We start from the raw sequence: 23,561 nt of genomic DNA, 5'->3' as shown, positions 1-23,561 counted from the left end.
GCTGGGGACTCCGTAAGGACCATGGGGAATAGCGGCTCCGCAGGAGACTGGGCACATCTAAAGAAAGCTTTAGGACTATCTGGTGTGCACTGGCTCCTCCCCCTATGACCCTCCTCCAAGCCTCAGTTAGATCTCTGTGCCCGAACGAGAAGGGTGCACACTAGGGGCTCTCCTGAGCTTCTTAGTGAAAGTTTTAGATTAGGTTTTTTATTTTCAGTGAGACCTGCTGGCAACAGGCTCACTGCATCGAGGGACTAAGGGGAGAAGAAGCGAACTCACCTGCGTGCAGAGTGGATTGGGCTTCTTAGGCTACTGGACATTAGCTCCAGGGGACGATCACAGGCCCAGCTTGGATGGGTCCCAGAGCCGCGCCGCCGGCCCCCTTACAGAGCCAGAAGGCAGAAGAGGTCCGGAAAATCGGCGGCAGAAGACGTCCTGTCTTCAACAAGGTAGCGCACAGCACTGCAGCTGTGCGCCATTGCTCTCAGCACACTTCACACTTCGGTCACTGAGGGTGCAGGGCGCTGGGGGGGGGGCGCCCTGAGACGCAATAAAAACACCTTGGATGGCAACAAAATGCATCACATATAGCTCCTGGGCTATATGGATGCATTTAACCCCTGCCAGAATCCATAAAAAAGCAGGAGAAAAGTCCGCGAAAAAGGGGCGGAGCCTATCTCCTCAGCACACTGGCGCCATTTTCCCTCACAGCTCCGTTGGAGGGAAGCTCCCTGTCTCTCCCCTGCAGTCACTACACTACAGAAAGGGTTAAAAAAAAGAGAGGGGGGCACTAATTGGGCGCAGTATTAACTATACAGCAGCTATAAGGGGAAAAACACTTATATAAGGTTATCCCTGTATATATATAGCGCTCTGGTGTGTGCTGGCAAACTCTCCCTCTGTCTCCCCAAAGGGCTAGTGGGGTCCTGTCCTCTATCAGAGCATTCCCTGTGTGTGTGCTGTATGTCGGTACTTTTGTGTCGACATGTATGAGGAGAAAAATGATGTGGAGACGGAGCAGATTGCCTGTAATAGTGATGTCACCCCCTAGGGGGTCGACACCTGAGTGGATGAACTGTTGGAAGGAATTACGTGACAGTGTCAGCTCTGTATAAAAGATAGTGGTTGACATGAGACAGCCGGCTACTCAGCTTGTGCCTGTCCAGACGTCTCATAGGCCGTCAGGGGCTCTAAAGCGCCCGTTACCTCAGATGGCAGATATAGACGCCGACACGGATACTGACTCCAGTGTCGACGGTGAAGAGACGAATGTGACTTCCAGTAGGGCCACACGTTACATGATTGAGGCAATGAAAAATGTTTTACACATTTCTGATAATACGAGTACCACCAAAAAAAGGGGTATTATGTTCGGTGAGGAAAAACTACCTGTAGTTTTCCTGAATCTGAGAAATTAAATGAGGTGTGTGATGATGCGTGGGTTTCCCCCGATAACAACGGATAATTTCTAAAATGTTATTGGCATTATATCCTTTCCCGCCAGAGGTTAGTGTGCGTTGGGAAACACCCCCTAGGGGGGATAAAGCGCTCACACGCTTGTAAGGGCTCTACCTTCGCCTGAGATGGCCGCCCTTAAGGATCCTGCTGATAGAAAGCAGGAGGGTATCCTAAAATGTATTTACACACATACTGGTGTTATACTGCGACCAGCAATCGCCTCAGCCTGGATGTGCAGTGCTGGTTTGGCGTGGTCGGATTCCCTGACTGAAAATATTGATACCCTAGATAGGGACAGTATATTTTTGCCTATAGAGCATTTAAAAGATGCATTTTTATATATGCGTGATGCACAGCGGAATATTTGCCGACTGGCATCAAGTCTAAGCGCGTTGTCCATTTCTACCAGTAGAGGGTTATAGACACGTCAGTGGTCAGGTGATGCGTATTCCAAACGGCATTTGGAAGTATTGCTTTATTAAGGGAGGAGTTATTTGGGGTCGGTCTTTCAGACCTGGTGGCCACGGCAACAGCTGTGAATTCCACGTTTGTACCCCAGGTCGACTCTCAACATGAGAAGACGCCGTATTATCAGGCGCAGTCTTTTCGTGGACAAGCGGGCAAAAGGTTCCTCATTTCTGCCCCGTGACAGAGGGAGAGGAAAAAGGCTGCAGAAATCAGCCAGTTCCCAGGAACAGAAACCCTCTCCCGCCTCTGCCAAGCCCTCAGTATACGCTGGGGCTTTACAAGCAGAATCAGGCACGGTGGGGGGCCCGTCTCAATGAATTTCAGCGCGCAGTGGGCTCACTCGCAAGTAGACCCCTGGATCCTTCAGGTGATATCTCAGGGGTACAAATTAGAATTCGAGACGTCTCCCCCTCGCCGTTTCCTAAAGTCGGCTTTACCGATGTCTCCTTCTGACAGGGAGACAGTTTTGGAAGCCATTCACAAGCTGTATTCCCAGCAGGTGATAATCAAGATACCCCTCCTGCAACAGGGAACGGGGTATTATTCCACACTGTTGTGGTACCGAAGCCGGACGGCTCGGTGAGACCGATTCTAAATCTAAAATCTTTGAACACTTACGTACAGAGGTTCAAATTCAAGATTGAGTCACTCAGAGCAGTGATTACGAACCTGGAAGAAGGGGACTACATGATGTCTCGGGACATCAAGGATGCTTACCTTCATGTCAAAATTTACCCTTCTCACCAAGGGTACCTCAGGTTTATGGTACAGAACTGTCACTATCAGTTCAGACGCTGCCGTATGGATGGTACACGGCACCCCGGGTCTTTAACAAGGTAATGGCCGAAATGATGATATTCCTTCGAAGGAAGTGAATTTTAGTTATCCCTTCCTTGGACAATTCCCTGATAAGGGTAAGATCCAGGGAACAGTTGGAGGTCGGTGTAGCACTATCTCAGGTAGTGTTGCGGCAGCACGATTGGATTCTCAATATTCCAAAATCGCACCTGGTTCCGACGACGTGTCTTCTGTTCCTAGGGATGATCCTGGACACAGTCCAGAAAAAGGTGTTTCTCCCGGAGGAGAAAGCCAGGGAGTTATCCGAGCTAGTCAGGAACCTCTAAAACCGAGCCAAGTCTCAGTGCATCAATGCACAAGGGTTCTGGGTAAAATGGTGGCTTCCTACGAAACAATCCCATTCGGCAGATTCCACGCAAGAACTTTCCAGTGGGACCTGCTGGACAAATGGTCCGGATCGCATCTTCAGATGCATCAGCGGATAACCCTGTCACCAAGGACAAGGGTGTCCCTCCTGTGGTGGTTGCAGAGTGCTCATCTTCTAGAGGGCCGCAGATTAGGCACTCAGGACTGGGTCCTGGTGACCACGGATGCCAGCCTGCGAGGCTGGGGAGCAGTCACACAGGGAAGGAATATCCAGGGCTTATGGTCAAGCCTGGAGACATCACTTCACATAAATATCCTGAAGCTAAGGGACATTTACAATGCTCTAAGCTTAGCAAGACCTCTGCTTCAAGGTCAGCCGGTGTTGATCCAGTCGGACAACATCACGGCAGTCACCCACGTAAACAGACAGGGTGGCACAAGAAGCAGGAGGGCAATGGCAGAAGCTGCAAGGATTCTTCGCTGGGCGGAAAATCATGTGATAGCACTGTCAGCAGTATTCATTCCAGGAGTGGACAACTGGGAAGCAGACTTCCTCAGCACAACCTACACCCGGGAGAGTGGGGACTTCACCCAGAAGTCTTCCACATGATTAAAAACTCGACAGGTATTGCGCCAGGTCCAGGGACCCTCAGGCAATAAGCTGTAGACGCTCTGGTAACACCGTGGGTGTACCAGTCAGGGTATGTGTTCCCTCCTCTGCCTCTCATACCCAAGGTACTGAGATTGATAAGATGGAGAGGAGTAAGCACTATATTCGTGGTTCCGGATTGGCCAAGAAGGTCTTGGTAACCGAAACTTCAAGAGATGCTCACGGAGGATCCGTGGCCTCTACCTCTAAGAAGGGACCTGCTCCAGCAAGGACCCTGTCTGTTCCAAGACTTACCGCGGCTGCGTTTGACGGCATGGCGGTTGAACGCCGGATCCTGAAGGAAAAAAGGCATTCCGGATGAAGTCATCCCTATCCTGATCAAAGCCAGGAAGGATGTAACCGCAAAAACATTATCACCGCAATTGGCGAAAATATGTTGCGTGGTGCGAGGCCAGTAAGGCCCGACGGAGGAAATTCAACTGGTTCGATTACTACATTTCCTGCAAACAGGAGTGTCTATGGGCCTGAAATTGGGGTCCATTAAGGTTCAAATTTCGGCCCTGTCAATTTTCTTCCAAAAAGAACTAGCTTCAGTCCCTGAAGTTCAGACGTTTGTAAAAGGGGTACTGCATATACAGCCTCCTTTTGTGCCTCCAGTGGCACTTTGGGATCTCAATGTAGTTTTGGGTTCCAAAAGTCACATTGGTTTGAACCACTTAAATCTGTGGAGTTAAAATATCTCACATGGAAAGTGGTCATGCTGTTGGCCCTGGCCTGGGCCAGGCGCGTCTCAGAATTGGCGGCTTTATCCTGAAAAAGCCCTTATCTGATTTTCCATTCGGACAGGGCGGAATTGAGGACTCGTCCTCAGTTTCTCCCCAAGGTGGTTTCAGCGTCTCACCTGAACCAACCTATTGGTGGTGCCTGCGGCTACTAGGGACTTGGAGGCCTCCAAGTTGCTAGACGTTGTCAGTGCCCTGAAAATATATGTTTCCAGGACGGCTGGAGTCAGGAAATCTGACTCGCTGTTTATCCTGTGTGCACCCAACAAGCTGGGTGCTCCTGCTTCTAAGCAGACTATTGCTCGTTGGATTTGTAGTACAATTCAGCTGGCACATTCTGTGGCAGGCCTGCCACAGCCAAAAATCTGTAAATGCCCACTCCACAAGGAAGGTGGGCTCATCTTGGGCGGCTGCCCGAGGGGTCTCGGCTTTACAACTTTGCCGAGCAGCTACTTGGTCCGGAGCAAATACGTTTGTAAAATTCTACAAAATTGATATCCTGGCTGAGGAGGACCTGGAGTTCTCTCATTTGGTGCTGCAGAGTCATCCGCACTCTCCCGCCCGTTTGGGAGCTTTGGTATAATCCCCATGGTCCTTACGGAGTCCCCAGCATCCACTTAGGACGTTAGAGAAAATAAGAATTTACTTACCGATAATTCTATTTCTCATAGTCCGTAGTGGATGCTGGGCGCCCATCCCAAGTGCGGATTGTCTGCAATACTTGTACATAGTTATTGTTACAAAAATCGGGTGATTATTGTTGTGAGCCATCTTTTAGAGGCTCCTCTGTTATCATGCTGTTAACTGGGTTCAGATCACAGGTTATACGGTGTGATTGGTGTGGCTGGTATGAGTCTTACCCGGGATTCAAAATCCTTCCTTATTGTGTACGCTCGTCCGGGCACAGTATCCTAACTGAGGCTTGGAGGAGGGTCATAGGGGGAGGAGCCAGTGCACACCAGATAGTCCTAAAGCTTTCTTTAGATGTGCCCAGTCTCCTGCGGAGCAGCTATTCCCCATGGTCCTTACGGAGTCCCCAGCATCCACTACGGACTATGAGAAATAGAATTATCGGTAAGTAAATTCTTATTTTTACTGAAGAGTAGATTTACTTTGAATTCTCTAAAGCTAAGAAAAAATTTACTTTCATATAGGTGAATGAAACAAGGTAGTGCTCATGTTTAACTATTTGGTAAGCCCTTGCATTGACAGCCTAATGCAGGGGACATGAGACCTGTTCCCCCGGTGGTTGCTGTGGTGTACTGCAGGAGACAATGTATTGGAACTAATATTGTGTCCTCTTTATGTTGCAGTATTTAATCCTCTGTTATGTGGTTCTCCGCTTACCAGAAATTGACATGAGTGGAGATGAAGAGGTTAACCCGACCTGTGTTTCAATCCTCATTCACTTTGAAAATAAGTGACTGTTCCAAAACCCAATTTTAGCTCTTGCGCAAAAAAAAAAAAAAAAAGATAAACCTAAAAAGGGCTTTTGGAAGGAAACAGTCAGTGACCTAATTTACTCCATCTACTTATAAGCACGAGCGCGGTGAGCACCAAGTGAGTCAGTGGGAGTGTTCGATTATTTTGGGGCATTGATTAAACCTAATACAGAAAGGGTAAGGTGCTTTTATATTGAGCTCTTTATTCTGCAAGAACTTTGCCAACAAAGGGGAACTGCTGGCTTCATAATGTGACCTCAGTCTCCAAAAGGCCTAGTGTCGCAGACACATAACAGATCTAAAACAGGCTTCACAAATTCCCAGCGGTCCTCATTTATTACGTGGCAAACAGCCGAGAAGCAATACAGAACTTGACTTGGGAGCACCGTGCACCTCAATTACCCAGGTGACATGTCAACAAAAACAGTATTATAAGAGAAAAATGGAAGAGTTCAATTTAATTAAAGGTGGGGGGGGGGGGGGGGATTTTGATTGGGTGGTCTCACCTTCCCACTAGTCTCTCCACACTTCAAGATGTACTCCGAGTTTGCGGAAGCACCTTTATTTGATCAGATTACAAATGATGAGTAGATCACATAAGTGCCCTAGTGCAAACCCAACGCGTTTTGTGTGGTACATCCAGTGCACTTCCTAAGGGACATCCACTGTGTGTAGGAGATGGGTGCACGTCAGATTAGAGCACTTCTGTGTAAGAGAGAAACCTCATTAAATGGGCGCAGCCTAAATTTACATAATAATTTGGTTATTTGGGGAACATTGATTTGTAGCTAACTGTATATCTCCAGTCTGTATTGTAATATTCATTGTGGGCTAATTAGCATTAATAGAGGTAAATCTGATTGTGACGGGTACCTGGTAATGTAAGTCAGCCCCTTTATCAGACACCAGTAACCCCACCCTCTCAACAGTGGGTACAGAGGTGATAAGTTAAAAGTACCCAAGTGCTAATTATTCCATATTTTGGGTCCCTTTTATAATAGCTAATAAGATGCTCAAAACAGCTTAATGATAATTTGCAAATGCAGAAAACGAATCCACCCACAGTGCATTTGCCATATTCACCGTTTCACTTTTTTTTTTTGCACGTTTGCTCATGAGATTGGTGGTGCCTGAGGAAATGTAACATATTGTATCTTCTAATGGCCGGAGCAGACTGATTGGAGTGTTCCGCGTTAAGGGCCTGATTTTCAATTGTGTGGATCTCTGTTCACTGATACAGATGGCAAGTTTTTGCACACAGTATTGACACAGATGCAAGTTTTTGATTTTTTTTGCATATGTTTGTCCTATCCTGAGTCAGATAGAACTTTGTCCTTATTGGTCTATCTGCGAAATAGGGCGGGAGCTGAGCGGTGACAATGCAATTGCATGTAACCACCCTGATTTGTGGGAGTGTTATATATATAAAGCTCCATGCGATTCGAGGCGTGTGTACAGAAAAGGAAAGCTTGTTTCTGCACCGAGTATTGTGCTGGTGCAAGTACCTATAGTAATGAGATAATGATTGCCGCTGCTGGCGTAAAATGAATGGGCGGCTTCCCGCTTGCTCAAACCCACCGCATTAGCCCTGCGGATTCTTGCATGCAGTAACTACTGCCGCCTTCCGTGCACCTCCGAATCAGCACGAGTGTAGTCGGATTGGGGTGTTCCGTGCAGAGCATTGGCAGATTGTGATATTCAGTGTTAATTGACAGCGAGGAGCATTAAATAGTTATGTCCCGCATGTAAACCAACCCAAACCATTCACCTATTGTGTATGAAAGAATAAAAATGCCATTATATACATTATATAAAATGTGGTGACTGGGTTTTAATCTCCAATCCCCCCCCCCCCCCCCACCTCCCCCTCCCAACAGCAAAAACCTTTGATCTAGAATTGCATAAAAATCTGCCATTTGTAATGAGTTCTCCTATAGCCCCTCTGTGACTTTACCACATAGTGTTTGCATAATGCGCGGTATACGTATTGTTGAACCTTCTCTCCTTATGTTTCACAGTGAACGCTTGAGCTATTATGGGACACAAAAGGTGCGAAGTGTATGACTCACCAATGTCAGGGAAGAAGAATGTGTTTTGTTAAAGGATGTTGTATTTTAAGATCCCCTGTGAAGTTCTCTGGGCCGCAGACACTGAGATGTTGTAAGGATCTGGGATTTGGTCCGCTCTGCGCCCTTTTCTCTATTTTTCTTTCCCTCTCGCCGGATATTCCCCCGGGGATCTGTCTTTGTCTGGGGATGTGTTCCAGGGAAAGACGCTTCTGCGGCTTCAAGTGCCGAAAGTGATGATTAATGGGGGAAGAGGTAGCAAGGAGATCTGAGGATGAAATAAGACTGATGATAGTCTGACAAGCTTGCACTCCGTCCATGCAAGCCATGTTGATAATATGTTGTCTTCAGGTTTAGCTCTTGTGTTTCTTGTCCCCTGTGAGTACAGATCTTTTGAGAAGTCCCCTCCGCTTTTTAAGGTTGTGTAGCTGAGGGAGAACATCCGTTTGAAAGCAGAGATAGAAAATGTCCTTTTGGGAAAAAAAATCTGCTTTTTTTTCTAAATGGTGTATTCTCTATAGGGCCGATCTGTATCGTTCTTTTTTTTAGTATCTGTAGTGGCTTCAGACACTGAAATGTGCCGCACTTTGAAGCTGATGGTCTTCAGAGGCCACGTCTCCTTTCCACGTCTGGCAGCACCTGTTACCTGCTGTAAGACAGGCTCCTGCAGGAAGCCCCTGACAAGTTTGATCTTCAAATTAAGATGAGGCCTTCGGGATGGAGCAGGGTAAACAGTCTGTACAAACAGCCAGAAACGCAGCAGCTCACAGCTACTTAGAGCCAGTGTTTGCATTGCTGTAAGTCTCAGCTGAGCTGGTGTCACATCTGGCTCCCTATGTTTATACCTGGGGCCGCGTTACCTCTCATTTCCAAGCCAAACAATGCTTTTCTACTTTTTCGTCGACTTAGAGAGGCATTGGATTCTCATTATTCAGTTTCTTGTCCTTTTCCGGAGTTGGTCCCTGGGAAAGTATTTTAGTATTTGTGGAAATGGTTGTCGGGCACCCCTAAAAAACTGATAGTGTTTATGGTGATGAGACAGCTACTCACTTACCGGTGTGCCCTTAATACACAGGATTCTGCGCAGTTTTTTACGTAATTCACATTTAGACAAGTTTTTAATATCCCATTGTATGTTCTGTAACGCGCCTTTGGGTGGATAAAGTAATGGCACATCTGTGGTGGCCATTCCGAGTTGATCGCTAGCTGCATTCGTTCGACGTGCAGCGATGAGGCAAAAATACGGCTCCTCTGCACATGTGTATGTGGCGCAACGTGCTATTACAACGAACGATGTGGTTTCACACAGGGTCTAGCGAATCTTTTCATTCGCACTGCTGTCCGCAGAGTGATTGACATGAAGTGGGCGTTTCTGGGTGGCAACTGACCGTTTTCAGGGAGTGTTCGGAAAAACGCAGCCGTACCAGAAAAAACGCAGGCGTGGCTGGCCGAACCCAGGACATGTTTGTGACGTCAAAACAGGAACTGAACAGTCTGAAGTGATCACAAGCGCTGAGTAGGTTTTGAGCTACTCTGAAACTGCACAAAAAAACTTCGTAGCCGCTCTGCGATCCTTTCGTTCGCACTTCTGCTAAGCTAAAATACACTCCCAGTGGGAGGCGGCATAGCGTTTGCACGGCTGCTAAAAACTACTAGCGAGCGATCAACTATGAATGACCACCTGTGTCCTGAGATATGAGAAGGGTTATAAAAGTGCGCAGATATGTGCATCCTGATTCTGTCCCCTGGGCAGCGAGACCGTGGCGACATTTGCGCCTGAATATGTGCATTATTGAAACATTACATGTCGCAGCTAAGTCTTGCCTACCAGACCACCTCTTAAATCAAAGTTAATGATTTATTATCATAGTAAAGGGACTTCAGGTCTGTCTGTAATTCATGTGTCACTTTTGTGTGTTCAAAAATGTCAATATGGGTTATTTGTGCTCATTTATTCGTATACCCAAATTAAACGCGGTTGGATGGCACCAAGCCGCCTCTGTGAAAGATATGGGGAGGGTATTGAACTGCTGTCTAGCAGCGGAACATGCTCTCACTACCCACTGAAGGTCATTTCACTATCTTGCTATGCAAAATGGAACCTCATTTTGCATGTGGGCACAGTAGGTGGCATAAGGGGTAAGCCCGTATATACACACACTCAGAGACACTCTAATCCAGCCAGCTGGGGCCATCATATTGTTGTGCAGATTGGTCAGCTGTCTAAAAAAGACCCTACATTTGTGCAAAAAAAACCACGACTTCACGAAACACTTGCGCAGTCAAAAGGCAGCAAATCTTTCCGCAACCAAGGTTAGCACAGCAGTACTAACACCAGCGGTTGCACTGTAATGGGCGATATGAACAAAGCAAACTATACAGGGAACGCGATAAAGAGAGGAACGCTGTCTAATTCTATATTAGATAAACATGTATTTCATTATGAGTTTAATTCAAATTTGTATCAAACTATGGGGCAGATGTATTAACCTGGAGAAGTCATAAGGAAGTGATAAACCAGTGATATGTGCAAGGTGATAAGTGCACCAGCCAATCAGCTCCTAACTGTTAATTTACATATTTGAACTGATTGGCTGGTTCATTTATCACTTTGCACATATCACTGGTTTATCACTTCCTTATGCCGTCTCCAGGTTAATAAATCTGCCCCTATATTACTGAAATCAGAACGATATACAAAACTGTAAGGCAGGCATTCCTAACCTGGGTCCTCAAGGTGCACTAACAGTCCAGGTTTTAGTGATATCCATAGGGTCAATTCAATTTGCCGACAGTTGAATAGCGCCGGGAATTAGCTCCTGGCGCTATTCAATTCTGCTCAATGTTAAGCTGTCGAATGCCTGTTCTCCCAGACTTAACAAGTTTATTTGTCGGGAGAACGGGCATTCTACGACCTAACTGCCTGGCGCGAGGCTGACAGAGTCAGCATCGCACCGGCCACTTTCCAGCACTTTTGTTGGACTTATGCTCATCCCCCCCCCCCCCCCCCAGGGGTGCGAGAAGAAATCCTGACAATTAAGTGTCACATGGCGCTGTATTGAATAGTGCCGGGAGTTAATTCCGGCGCCATTCAACTGTCGGCAAATTGAATTGACCCCCATGCTTGAGCACAGGTGGCTTAATTAGTACCTCAGTTATTTCGCTTTAACCATCTGTGCTGAAGCCTGGATATCACTAAAACTTGCACTGTGTAGGGTAAATTTACTAAGGTGGGAGTTTTTTTTAGAACTGGTGATGTTGCTCATAGCAACCAATCAGATTCTGCTTAACATTTATCTCGCTGTTTCTCGAAGATAATAGATAGAATCTGATTGGTTGCTTTGGGCAACATTACCAGTTCTAACAAAACTCCCACCTTAGTAAATTTACCCCTTAGTGTGTCCTGAGGACTGAAGTTGGGAATGCCAGCTCTTAAGGTGCAATTGTATATGGTGCAGGAGTTTGTGCAAGAATGGTGGTATTTTTAAAGCGCCAATAATTTACAAGGCAAAACCATCCTGTTTTGCCTTTGAAAATGGTTGCCGCTTTTAAAATACCAGCGTTTTTGCACAAACTCTTCAACCGCCGGCTTCTATTCTGTAAATGTGGGCATGCAGTTCATTTGTTTTGTGCAAATGTGCCTCTGCCTGCACCAACCACAGCGTTAAAGACATGACCCATCTTGCTTTGGGAGCTGTCCCTGCACAGACTCAGACCAGAAAAAGTGAGAAATAGAACTTTAAAGTTCCACCTACAGTAGTATGTGTACATATGAATATAATTTTCTGTATAAAGTGGGCCCATCTCCAGTCCAAAGGGTGGCTCATTAAAAATATAGGCTAATGCCCTTTATCCAAAGAGGACGAGTAAAAAAAAAAATTGACTTGATCAAAGCCTCCGCAGCTGTCAGCTGCCCCCCCCCCCTTAAGTGCGCCATCTCCTCTCCGTGAAGATGATCAAATAATCTTGTCTCGCTACACAAAACCTTGTTTTTCCAGATTGAGCCACATTTGGTAAGGAATACCGAGCCCTTCTGCCAGATAGGGGAAGCTTTTACCCCAAAGTTGCTGCCATTTTGACGCCTTAAGCCTTGCGGTATAGAAAATTCGGGTGTGGTTCATCAAATCGACAGTATCTAGGTCGACAATGTTTAGGTCGACCACTATAGTTCGACAGTCACTAGGTCGACATGGATGGAAGGTCGACAGGGTTTCTAGGTCGACATGTGCTAGGTCGACAGGTCTAAAGGTCGACATGAGGATTTATTTATTTTTTGGTGTCGTTTTCTTCGTAGGGTGACCGGGATCCCAAATTAGTGCACCGCGTCCCCTCGCATGGCTCGCTTCGCTCGCCATGATTCGGGCATGGTGCCTTCGCTCCGCTACCGCATCGCTCGGCACAGATTACCGTTCCAATCGTAGTCCACGTGGATCGTTAAGTATGAAAAAATTCAAAAATAGTAAAAAAATGTGAAAAACTCATGTCGACCCTTAGACCTGTCGACCTAGCACATGTCGACCTAGAAACCCTGTCGACCTTCCATCCATGTCGACCTAGTGACTGTCGACCTATAGTGGTCGACCTAAACATTGTCGACCTAGATACTGTCGATCTTCAGACCGGATCCCAGAAAATTCATGCAAAACACCTTTCTACTACAGTGATGCAGTCTTATATTGTAGCTGGCCCTACAAAACCTATTAATGACGTAATGTATTTTGGCCCCAATGACTTTCATGGTTATTTCCACTATTTGCAGAGAAAACAGAAGCATTTTTGGGGCAATATATATCACAATCTATTTGCTGGGACATTGACTTTGATTAGAGCCCATTGCAGTGAATAGTAAAGGAGTAGATTACTTAATCACTTTACCACTGGACTCGAGACAAGTTTATCTACTTTGCACAGTGGGACGCTCACTGTGTAGGCTGCCAGGTAGGGATCCAAAGATCCCTCTCTGGGGAAATGATAGCTCATAATCTGCAGTGGCCATGGCCAAGCTCAAGAAAGCGAAGCTTTGTCATTTGGATTACATTGCTGGTTCCAAAGAGGTTTATGGTTTCATTAATGCGGGAGATCTCTTGACACACAAAATATGCTCCGGGTACTGAGAACCCAATAACAACCCCAAATGGCTGTCTAGCTGAGCTCCAGGAGTGGATGAGTGCCAGTTGGCTGACACTGAACCCTGATAAAATAGATAGGTCACAGGACAAGACTACAGTATAGCCAACCAACAGGACTTGTAGGTTCAGAGCTACAAAGCGCTGAACATGTGCAGAATCTTGGGGTTTTCCCGAATGGTGGCTTGACACTTGAATATCAGGCCTCAGCCATAATCAAATCCTCATTCTTTCTACTGAGGAACATATCCAGAATCAACCACTTAATCCCCTCAGAAGATCTGCCCAAAGTCATACATGCATTTGTATCATCACGCCTAGACTACTGCAATGCCCTCTACCATGGTCTCCTAGCAGAAGAATTGCACTGTTTGCAGAGGGTACAAAATGCAGCTGCCAGGATATTAACCCACCACCCCTGTTCCAGCATAAAATATCACCAATAACATAACACCAATTGTGTACTCCCTCCACTGGCTGCCTGTAAGATGGAGAATCAATTTTACGATTGGCTTACTGACTTTGAAAACCCTACATGACCAGGGCCAAGGTACTTGAAGCAGCTTCAGATCTCTTACTGTCCTGCTTGATTACTGCAATCTGTAGATGAAGGACTATTAGCAGTATCTAGAATCTCCCATAATTCATCTTGGGGTCGAGCTTTCAGCTTTGCGTCTCCGACTCTATGAAACTCTCTTCCCCGAACAGTTCGGGAAGCCCCAACTCGATAATCCTTCAAATATAGACTGAAGACTTTTCTGTTCACTCACGTATTTCACTACTGTCCTTTGTTACGCATGTTGTGTATTTTGTGCTGTACAGGCAAATGTAAAGCACTTTAAGGGGGAAATTCAAATGTTATCGCACCCCCTTTCTCTCGTTTAAAGTGACGTTAGATCAAGGGGCGATATTCAAATGCCCCCACTTATCGCGCCCATTACATTCGGGTTTAGGCGCGCAAAGTAATGGGCACGAGTGTGAAAAGACCCATTTAGGCCCCCCAAACGGGTCTCTTTTCATGCCTTTCAGCCCGCTACTCCTAGGAGAATTAAATGGATTTGTTGTGCCCATCGGCAGCAACATTAGAATAGCTGCAGGCGTGCGCGATCGTAAGGGGGGGGGGGGAAGGGGCATTTGAATCCAACCCTTAGGGGGAGATTCAAATGTTTGAAAAGTCAGTTGGGAGTCTGTTTTTTCCTATCTAATAGAAAGGAAAGAACAGACACCCAACCGACTTTTCAAACATTTGAATCTCCCCCTTAGAGTCCTATTAGGAGAAAAGTGCTATATAAACAACTATTATTGTTATTAATAATAATAATAATAATAATAATAATAATAAAAAAAAAAAAAGTGATAGTGATTATAGTCATTCGGAGACAGCTATTTCCTCATTATTTTCAGAACATATCTGAATGATAAATATGTTCCCGATTACATTTATACTGATTAGGTGTTATGTTTCCTTTTAAATCTCTTCTGTGTTCTGCCACATTTACAAGGAGATGTATTGAACCTTCTAAAGAAATCCAGTGGAGGAGTTGCCTGTTGCAGTCAGTCAAGCTTCTGGCTACTATTTATCTGTTACATTCTAGAAAATGCTAGCTAGAATCTGATTGGTTGCTAAGGGCAACACCTCCACTTGTCTTTAGAACGTTTGATACATCTCCCCCTTATTCCTGTAACTGATACCTAGGGGTATATTTACTAAGCTCCCGATTTTGACCGATTTGCTGTTTTTTTTTTCAAAGTGTCATCTCGGGAATTTACTAAACAAAAATCTCGGCAGTGATGAGGGCATTCGTATTTTTTTGGAAGTCAAAGATAAAAAATACGAATGAATACACCATCGGTCAAATACGCCTGTTATTTGATACAACTCGGTAATTTACTAAAAATTCTATTTCACAAACACTGCCGGCAATAGCCAAACACTGCCGTGAAAAAATACAAATCGTAAAAAAAAGCAGTTATAAAATAGACCTGCTTTTTTTTACCGTGTTCTGATAGGCATGCACGGATCAGTGAGATCCGTGCATGTTTATCAGTGGGAAGGGGTGTGAAAGTGTTAAAAATCAGAAAAAAAATTGCGTGGGGTCCCCCCTCCTAAGCAAAACCAGCCTCGGGCTCTTTGAGCCGGTCCTGGTTGAAGAAATATGGAGAAAAAATTGACAGGGGTTCCCCCATATTTTATCAACCAGCACTGAGCTCTGCGCCTGGTCCTGGTGCCAAAAATATGGGGGACAAAAAGCGTAGGGGTCCCCCGTATTTTTAACACCAGCACCGGGCTCCACTAGTCAGTGAGATAATGCCACAGCCGGGGGACACTTTTAAATAGGTCCCTGCGGCCCTGGCATTAAATCACTAACTAGTCACCCCTGGCCGGGGTACCCTGGAGGAGTGGGGACCCCTTAAATCAAGGGGTCCCCCCCTCCAGCCACCCAAGGGCCAGGGGTGAAGCCCGAGGCTGTCCCCCCCCCCCCATCCAAGGGCGGCGGATGGGGGGCTGATAGCCAAGTGTAAAAAAAAGAATATTGTTTTTTGTAGCAGTACTACAAGTCCCAGCAAGCCTCCCCCGCAAGCTGGTACTTGGAGAACCACAAGTACCAGCATGCGGTGGAAAAACGGGCCCGCTGGTACCTGTAGTACTACTACAAAAAAATACCCTCCAGGGTACCCCGGCCAGGGGTGACTAGTTAGTGATTTAATATCAGGGCCGCAGGGACCTATATAAAAGTGTCCCCCGGCTGTGGCATTATCTCTCTGACTAGTGGAGCCCGGTGCTGGTGTTAAAAATACGGGGGACCCCTACGCTTTTTGTCCCCCGTATTTTTGGCATCAGGACCAGGTGCAGAGCCCGGTGCTGGTTGATCAAATATGGGGGAACCCCTGTCAATTTCCCCCCCATATTTTTTCAACCAGGACCGGCTCAAAGAGCCCGAGGCTGGTTTTGCTTAGGAGCTGGGACCCCACGCAATTTTTTTCTTGAATTTTAACACTTTAATTTTTTTTTAAAGGTGCACAATGAAGCCCTGCACGGATCTCACAGATTCATTGTGTTAATGTCGGCAGTGTTTTACTATTCACTCCCGTAAAACACTGGCCGAAATTACGAATGACATCGACATCGGAAAAAACGAAAATGCAGAATACGACAGCATAGTAAATGTGACGTCAAAAATTCAAAAAGTTGCAAATTCACACATTCGATGTCATTCGTGTTTAATCTCCCTCTAAATCGACACATATACAAATTCTAGTAAATATACCCCCTAGTGCCACAGAACTGCCTCTATATAAAAGTGTCAACTCCGTGTCAGTAATAATGATTATGTAGAATTACCCGATTGCAGTCTGATTTCCATGTTTTGGAGCTTTCTATATAGAAATGTTATTCTTTTCCTATTTCTGACTCTGACCCCGGTCTCTACCACTTCTCCTGCTATCTTCTTGCAATAAACTATTTAAGGGACCACAAAATCCCAAAATGTAAATATTCATGGATGACTCATGAAGCTGAAATGCATTGTTCTGGGTTATTGTCACTTTGCTGCTTTTCTGTTCCAAAGTGAAGTTTAATATTATCATTAGAGTATTAACTCCCCACGCCATCACAGATATACGGAGCCGCAACTCTATGGGATATAGGGGGTCATTCTGACCCGATCGCACGCTGCAGTTTATCGCAGCGGTGCGATCGGGTTAGAACTGATTGACAGGCAGAGGCGGTCGTTGGGCGGGAGGGGTGTGGGGAAGCGGAACGGCGTTTGGCCGCTGTTTCGTGGGCGCGGTCCAGCCGGCATTTGGCCGCCATTTTGTGGGTGCGGTCCGGCCAACGCAGGCGTGGCCGGACCGAACGGGGGGCGGGCCGCACCGGCTGCGGGCTGGAGAGCGATGAGTAGCTTCCGGCCAGCACGCTAAAGCTGCGCTGGTCGGCAGCTACTCTGGAAGTGCAAAGACATCGCCGCTGTGTGAAGCCTTTGCACTTCTGCGGGGGAGGGGGGGGGGGGGTTGGCACCGACCCGATCGCTCGCTGCAGTTTATCGCAGCGCAGCGATGAGGTCAGAATTGCGCATGCGCCGGTGCCACAGTGCGCCGGCGCATGCTGGACATCCGAAGTCCGTCCTTCAGTAGCGATCGCCTCTGCCTGATTGACAGGCAGAGGCAGTCGCAGGGCGGGAGGGGGCTGGACGGCGGCGCGGTCCGGCCAACGCAGGTGTGGCCGGATCGTTGGGGGGGGGCGGACCGCGGCGACTGCGTGACGTCTCACGCAGCCGCTGCGGCCAGTTGCAGCGACAATCAACTCCCGGCCAGCCGCAGGAGCTGCGCTGGCCGGGGGTTACTCCACAAATACAAAAGCATCGCCGCTGTGCGATGCTTTTGTATTTGTGCGGGGGGGGGGGGGGGGCTGGGTGCACTGACATGCGGACCCTGTGCTGGGCGCCCCTCCGCATGTCAGGGAAGGTGATCATAGCTGTGCTAAATTTAGCACAGCTACGATCAACTTGGAATGACCCCCATAATGCAGATCTTCTGCGGCTGCCCCTTTGTTTTACTCTAGTAACCAGATCCGCATGGCGCACTTCATCAGGGAAAGTCTGGCACTCTGAGGCTCCTCCCAACCTGCTGGGTGGGTGCTGAATGTTAACACTTCAGGTCCGCGTATATGTGATTCAGCTCGGTAATGCCCATTCTTTATGAAAGGACACCATTCACATCATCAAATGGGTTGTGCAATGTGTATGGTATGAAAGACATGATCTGGCAAGACTAATTGGTGACTCTAATTGTGCCATTGCTGACTCTGAGTCTTGTTTAGTATTCGGAGAAAGAGCAAGAAAAACAAGGAGCGGTTTGCACTTTGGTAAAAGTATGTTGCACTACGAGGGTGGGAGGGTAGTATGGGGACTTAAAATGTGCAGAGATTTATAGGAGGGGTGTGACCTTGCTTAATTCTAAATTGCCGTTTAAGAATAAAGCTGCCCAATGTTTGTTTGCAAAAGCAGCCAGGCCAGGTTGTAAGAATTGCCTCCAGCTTTGGCAGTCCAGGAGAGATGCAACTATGGGCATCCAGAAAGCACAGATCCAAATTATACCTCTTTTACACTCGCAGGGAAGTTCATTCCCGGGAATGTGTCCCGGTATATTTGCCGGGACACATTCCCGGGAATGACCCTTTCACATTAGCGGGCTGACCCGGCATATTGCCGGGTCAGTGACGTCACCGCTGAGTCTCCCAGAGGCGGTGCTTGGAGATAATCTTCTCCAAGCACCGCCTCCTCCTATGAAGAGAACGGGTGCCGGGTCGCCTTGACCCGGTATACCCGTTTACACTGGCAGCTTCCCGGGACGGTCCCGGGTTCAACCCTGCTCTAGACCTGGGATGAAATCCCGGGATGCTCGTCCCGGGAAATTGTCCCTGTACCCATTTACACTGAGAAAAATCCCGGGATGATGCGCGTTCACGTGCAATATCCCGGGATTTTTCTGCGAGTGTAAAAGGGGTGTTCTGGATAATACAGTACATCTCGAACGTGTATTATATAAATTACAGCTTCATAGTCAGGTCTTCCACTGAAGCCTTTTCAGCTTCTAGTCTATACCCATAAACGTGGATAGTTCATTACTTTAAATATTGTCTCTTTTTTTGTATCTAAAGCAAAGATAACAGGTGTTTCATATTACTTATCTGTCCTGATAATTTGTCCCTGTAGAAAACGAGCTTCCGAAAAGCCTTTTGTATTCATTTGTTCATTGTGAAGACTGTGCCAACTTTGTCCACTTCTCTGTACGTCTGTTGCAGGTACATACCAAGGTCAGTGGGCGGCTGGAATACGCCAGGGATATGGAGTGCGCCAGAGTGTCCCGTACGGAATGGCTGCAGTTATCAGGTCCCCCCTTAGGACCTCCATAAACTCGCTCCGCAGCGAGCACACCAATGGAACAGCAATGCATCCGGATACCTCCTGTGGAATGGCTGGCAGTCCTGCTGTCTCCAGAGGAGGGTTCGTCTTGATGGCCCACAGTGATGCAGAGATGTTAAAGAACAAGAAGAAAGGCATCTTCAGGAGGTCCATTCTCAGCGGTCTAAAGCTTCGTAAATCAGAATCTAAAAGCTCCCTGGCTAGCCAGCGGAGCAAGCAGAGCTCTTTCCGCAGTGAGGCCGGCATGAGCACCGTGAGCTCCACTGCAAGCGACATTAACTCCACCATCAGCCTGGGCGAAGGGGAGACTGAACTCTCCGTCATCGAGGACGATATCGATGCCACCACCACCGAGGTCTACTTGGGTGAGTGGAAGCACGATAAGCGGTCTGGTTTCGGAGTAAGTCAACGCTCGGATGGACTAAAATATGAGGGAGAGTGGGCCAACAACAAGCGGCATGGTTATGGTTGCATGACGTTCCCTGACGGCACCAAGGAGGAAGGGAAGTACAAACAGAACGTCCTAGTGAGCGGGAAGAGGAAGAACCTGATTCCACTCAGAGCCAGCAAGATCCGGGAGAAAGTGGACCGGGCGGTGGAACAAGCCGAGAGAGCGTGCAACATCTCCAAGCAGAAAGCAGAGATTGCGGCATCAAGGTGAGAGTTGTATTAGATAGGGGGATGTCTATGAGTTCCACAAGTTTATATCTGATAGAAAAGTGTAATTGAAAGTAAGTGGGACTTTGCATTGGGGAAACCATGATTTCTTTGTCTTTAAAGTGCATTTGTTTCCTAAACACGGTCAAAGCAGACATTTTTGCTCTAGGATGCAGCCTATCGTTTCACTAGGAACCAGCGGCATCGCTGCATCATGTGGCAGGAAATAGCTGCTTTCACCATCTGTAGGTGGGAGGGTTTCTTTAAAGGCTCACTGCAGTTTATTTAGTAAGCGGCAGCTTTAAAAAGCTACTGATTAGCTGTGTATTTGCCCAAAGCGCTTTTAACCACTTAACTGACGATTTTTCCTTTAAAAACCGTTCATATAGTTGTTGTTTTTTTTATTTTTAGTTATTATGGTTTAAAAAGTATTTTTTAAATATGTCATGCACATCTACAGTACGGATCTCCTCATCAACAACTGGGGGGCACAGTAGGGCGTTGTAGCCGCATGTGATCGGACGATGCCAGTTAAGTGGTTAAATTCTGCAGTCAAATTCCGCCAACAATTGGTTAATAAGCCCCAACGTGTTCTCATATGCTTTGTAGACTTTCTATTTAATGCATGTATTGCTCTATTTATACTATACATGATCCGTATGAAGTGATGGTTAAGGATGTTATGCATTTTGTTGAATATTATGGTATTAGGCCTATTATGTACTGAATTCTCCCTGTCTATAAAATACCTGGTTCCAGAGCCGGCCCTAGCCAATTTGATGCCCTAGGCAAAATTTTGTCTGGTGCCCCCTAGCTCCGCCGCTAGTTCTGCATCTGTACCTGCAACGCTCAGGTAGTGGGGCCCACCGGGGGGTTACCCTGTGGGCCAGTTCAACTCTGCACAATGCCACACAGTAATGACCATAATACATATAATTCCACACAGTAAAGGAACCTTACACATTTGCCCCACATTAGTAATGCCCATAATACACATAATGCCACACAGTAATGCACCTTACACATATGCCCCACATTAGTAATGCCCATAATACACATATACTGCCACAGATACTGCCACACTTGCTGGTTATACAAAAAGATCAGTATCAATCATGTAGAAACTGTCCATTCTCTTCACTATTCAGTGTGTTTGCTGGTGTCTGTTACTCCCGTTAACTGCATGCACTTTACTTTATACTGTGGGAGCTAAATGCTCTGCCCTCCAGTCTGATGTGTCCGAAAGTCACGCTGCACTGATGTTTCATATAGAAATAGCACAACGCAATTTACTGAACACGTTACAGTGCTAGATGGCAGGGGGATTTTACGGCATGGACTGACTAGGAAATAAAGTGTGGGGAGAACACAGCCCATGTTATGTCCCTGCAGATACCTGGGGTTTGCACAGGGATAAGGGACACACACAGGATGGCAGGGTCCCCCTCCCCCATGTGCACAAGCAGTATAGGTGATGTCAGGTTTCTGTGAAGCAGTCTTCCAAAATACACGTGTTATCATAAGAAGCCATCCAGTAATAACCTTATATAGTCAGTAAAAATGTCACAGGTCCAGGAATTGCATTTACTGGGCTTCTGCTGTCTGTCTGAGGTCTCACAAGTCAGGGGCATTCAAGCATGTCAGAGGAAGTTTAAGGCACAGTGTGCATTTTTTTTGACAAATGTAAACAGCAGTGTATACAAGTACTGATTGAATACATTTGGAAAGTAACAGTTAGTTTGCGGACTGTCCCCCTCAGCATGAGATGCTGCAGGGACATGCTTGGATGCCCCTAGACATGCTTGAATGCCCTAGACAAATGCCTAGCCTGCCTATAGCTAAGGCCTGCTCTGCCTGGTTCCCCCTGATCTCTTCCACGTATTATTACATTGTGACTCCCAGATACAAGAGGCTTCATCTGTAATTACAGATTTGTTAATCCAGTTTAAAATGAACACCTGTGTACATTTTATATTTGTTGTATGACAAAAAGTGTTACACCCCCGTAGTACTTTTATATAAAAATTGTCTCACTAAGCAGATAAAAAATGGTGTCCTCATTTAATAATGCGGCCAGGTCAGATTATACCCTTCTCTTGAGTTTCACCGGCGCTCACAGGTACATTGAACATGGGGGGTCATTCCAAGTTGATCGCTAGCTGCTGTTGTTCGCAGCGTAGCGATCAGGATAAAAATCAGCATTTCTGTGCATGTGTATGCACCACAACGTGCAGGCGCGTCGTACGGGTACAGTGAGCATCGTGGGTTTGCACAGAGTGTAACGAACATTCCAGTCGCACGGCCGAACGCAGGAAGATTGACATGAAGTGAGCGTTTCTGGATGGCAACTGAATGTTTTCAGGGAGTGCTTAGAAAAACACAGGCGTGGCAGAAAAAATGCAGGCGTGGCTGGGCGGATGTGTGACGTCAAAAGCCGTCCCTCCGTCGTTAGAATCAACGCACACGAAGAGTAACTACAGGGCTGGTCTTATTTTGCACAAAAAGATTCTGAAGGCGCTCTGCTGCATAAGCGTTCGCACTTCTGCAAAGCGAAAATACACTCCCCAGTGGGCGGCGACAATGTGTTTGCACGGCTGCTAAAAACTGCTAGCGAGCGATCAAATCGGAATGACCCCCATGATCTTTACACCTCATGTGACAGGAAGTGAGAAGGTGTACATCTGTAAGTGACGGAAAGACACCATAATGCCTTGTAAGGTCACCAGATGTTTGTAAAATGTCATTAAAGCTGCACCACTACCTAGGAGGCTGAACACCTTGGCCCTCATTCCGAGTTGTTCGCTCGGTAAATTTCATCGCATCGCAGCGATTTTCCGCTTAGTGCGCATGCGCAATGTCCGCACTGCGACTGCGCCAAGTAAATTTGCTATGAAGTTAGTATTTTTACTCACGGCTTTTTCATCGCTCAGGCGATCGTAGTGTGATTGACAGGAAATGGGTGTTTCTGGGCGGAAACAGGCCGTTTTATGGGCGTGTGGGAAAAAACGCTACCGTTTCCGGAAAAAACGCGGGAGTGGCTGGAGAAACGGAGGAGTGTCTGGGTGAACGCTGGGTGTGTTTGTGACGTCAAACCAGGAACGACAAGCACTGAACTGATCGCAGATGCCGAGTAAGTCTGAAGCTACTCAGAAACTGCTACGAGGTGTGTAATCGCAATATTGCGAATCTTTCGTTCGCAATTTTAAGAAGCTAAGATTCACTCCCAGTAGGCGGCGGCTTAGCGTGTGCAATACTGCTAAAATCGGCTTGCGAGCGAACAACTCGGAATGAGGACCCTTGTTTTACACTTTAAAATGGTTCTGGGGCATTATCATGAAGAAAAATTGCTTCATGATAATGATTTGGGTTCACTGTGAGTTTAAAATGCTGGGAGGCAGTATTGCTTTAGAAACGCATGATCAGCAAATGTCTGCATTAGTGGAATTGCACTGGCCGGAGTCTGGCAGTAGTTTGGGTTACATGCTGTTGCAGGCAGATTAGCCGTGTGTTGTTATTGTTTTCTTGTTTTTAAATCAAGAGTGTTAATAACTGTTTGGAGACATTTATTTATTTTATAATTTGTAATAGAACTAAAATACCACAATTCTGATTTTAAGGTGGGTACACACAGGCCGATATATCGGCCGTTCTATTGAACGGCTGATATATCGCGGTTCCGTCGGCCAGTTTGTACGGCCAATATGTCTGTGAACTCCGTTGTTATCATGTCGGCCCCGCAGCACAGCCGACGGCCAATATATCTACCGATGTGTGTGTACGGGCGACCAGCCGACCGCCCGTACACATGCTGCAGCGGCCGTCGGTGATTGACAGCTGAACTGAGCGGGCGTGTGTAAACGCCCG

General features: G+C 46.8%; 1 protein-coding gene across 3 annotated transcripts in view; it reads left to right on the top strand.

Moving 5' to 3' along the window:
* The window catches only part of JPH3 (junctophilin 3), a 181,998-nt gene that overhangs the window by 66,504 nt on the left and 91,933 nt on the right, over positions 1-23,561 (top strand). For 2 of the 3 annotated variants that reach the window (XM_063945666.1, XM_063945665.1), the window contains exon 2: positions 18,920-19,697. The exons of the other annotated variant lie outside the window; for it this stretch is intronic. In XM_063945666.1, coding sequence (XP_063801736.1) covers positions 18,920-19,697 — 778 coding nt within the window. The remainder of the gene's footprint in view (positions 1-18,919; positions 19,698-23,561) is intronic. 3 annotated transcript variants of the gene reach the window in all.

Source organism: Pseudophryne corroboree, chromosome 11 (assembly GCF_028390025.1).
Source record: "Pseudophryne corroboree isolate aPseCor3 chromosome 11, aPseCor3.hap2, whole genome shotgun sequence".
Classification (NCBI taxonomy): domain Eukaryota; kingdom Metazoa; phylum Chordata; class Amphibia; order Anura; family Myobatrachidae; genus Pseudophryne; species Pseudophryne corroboree.
Note: the sequence above shows the minus strand (reverse complement) of the source record. Positions and strands in the feature narration are given on the sequence as shown.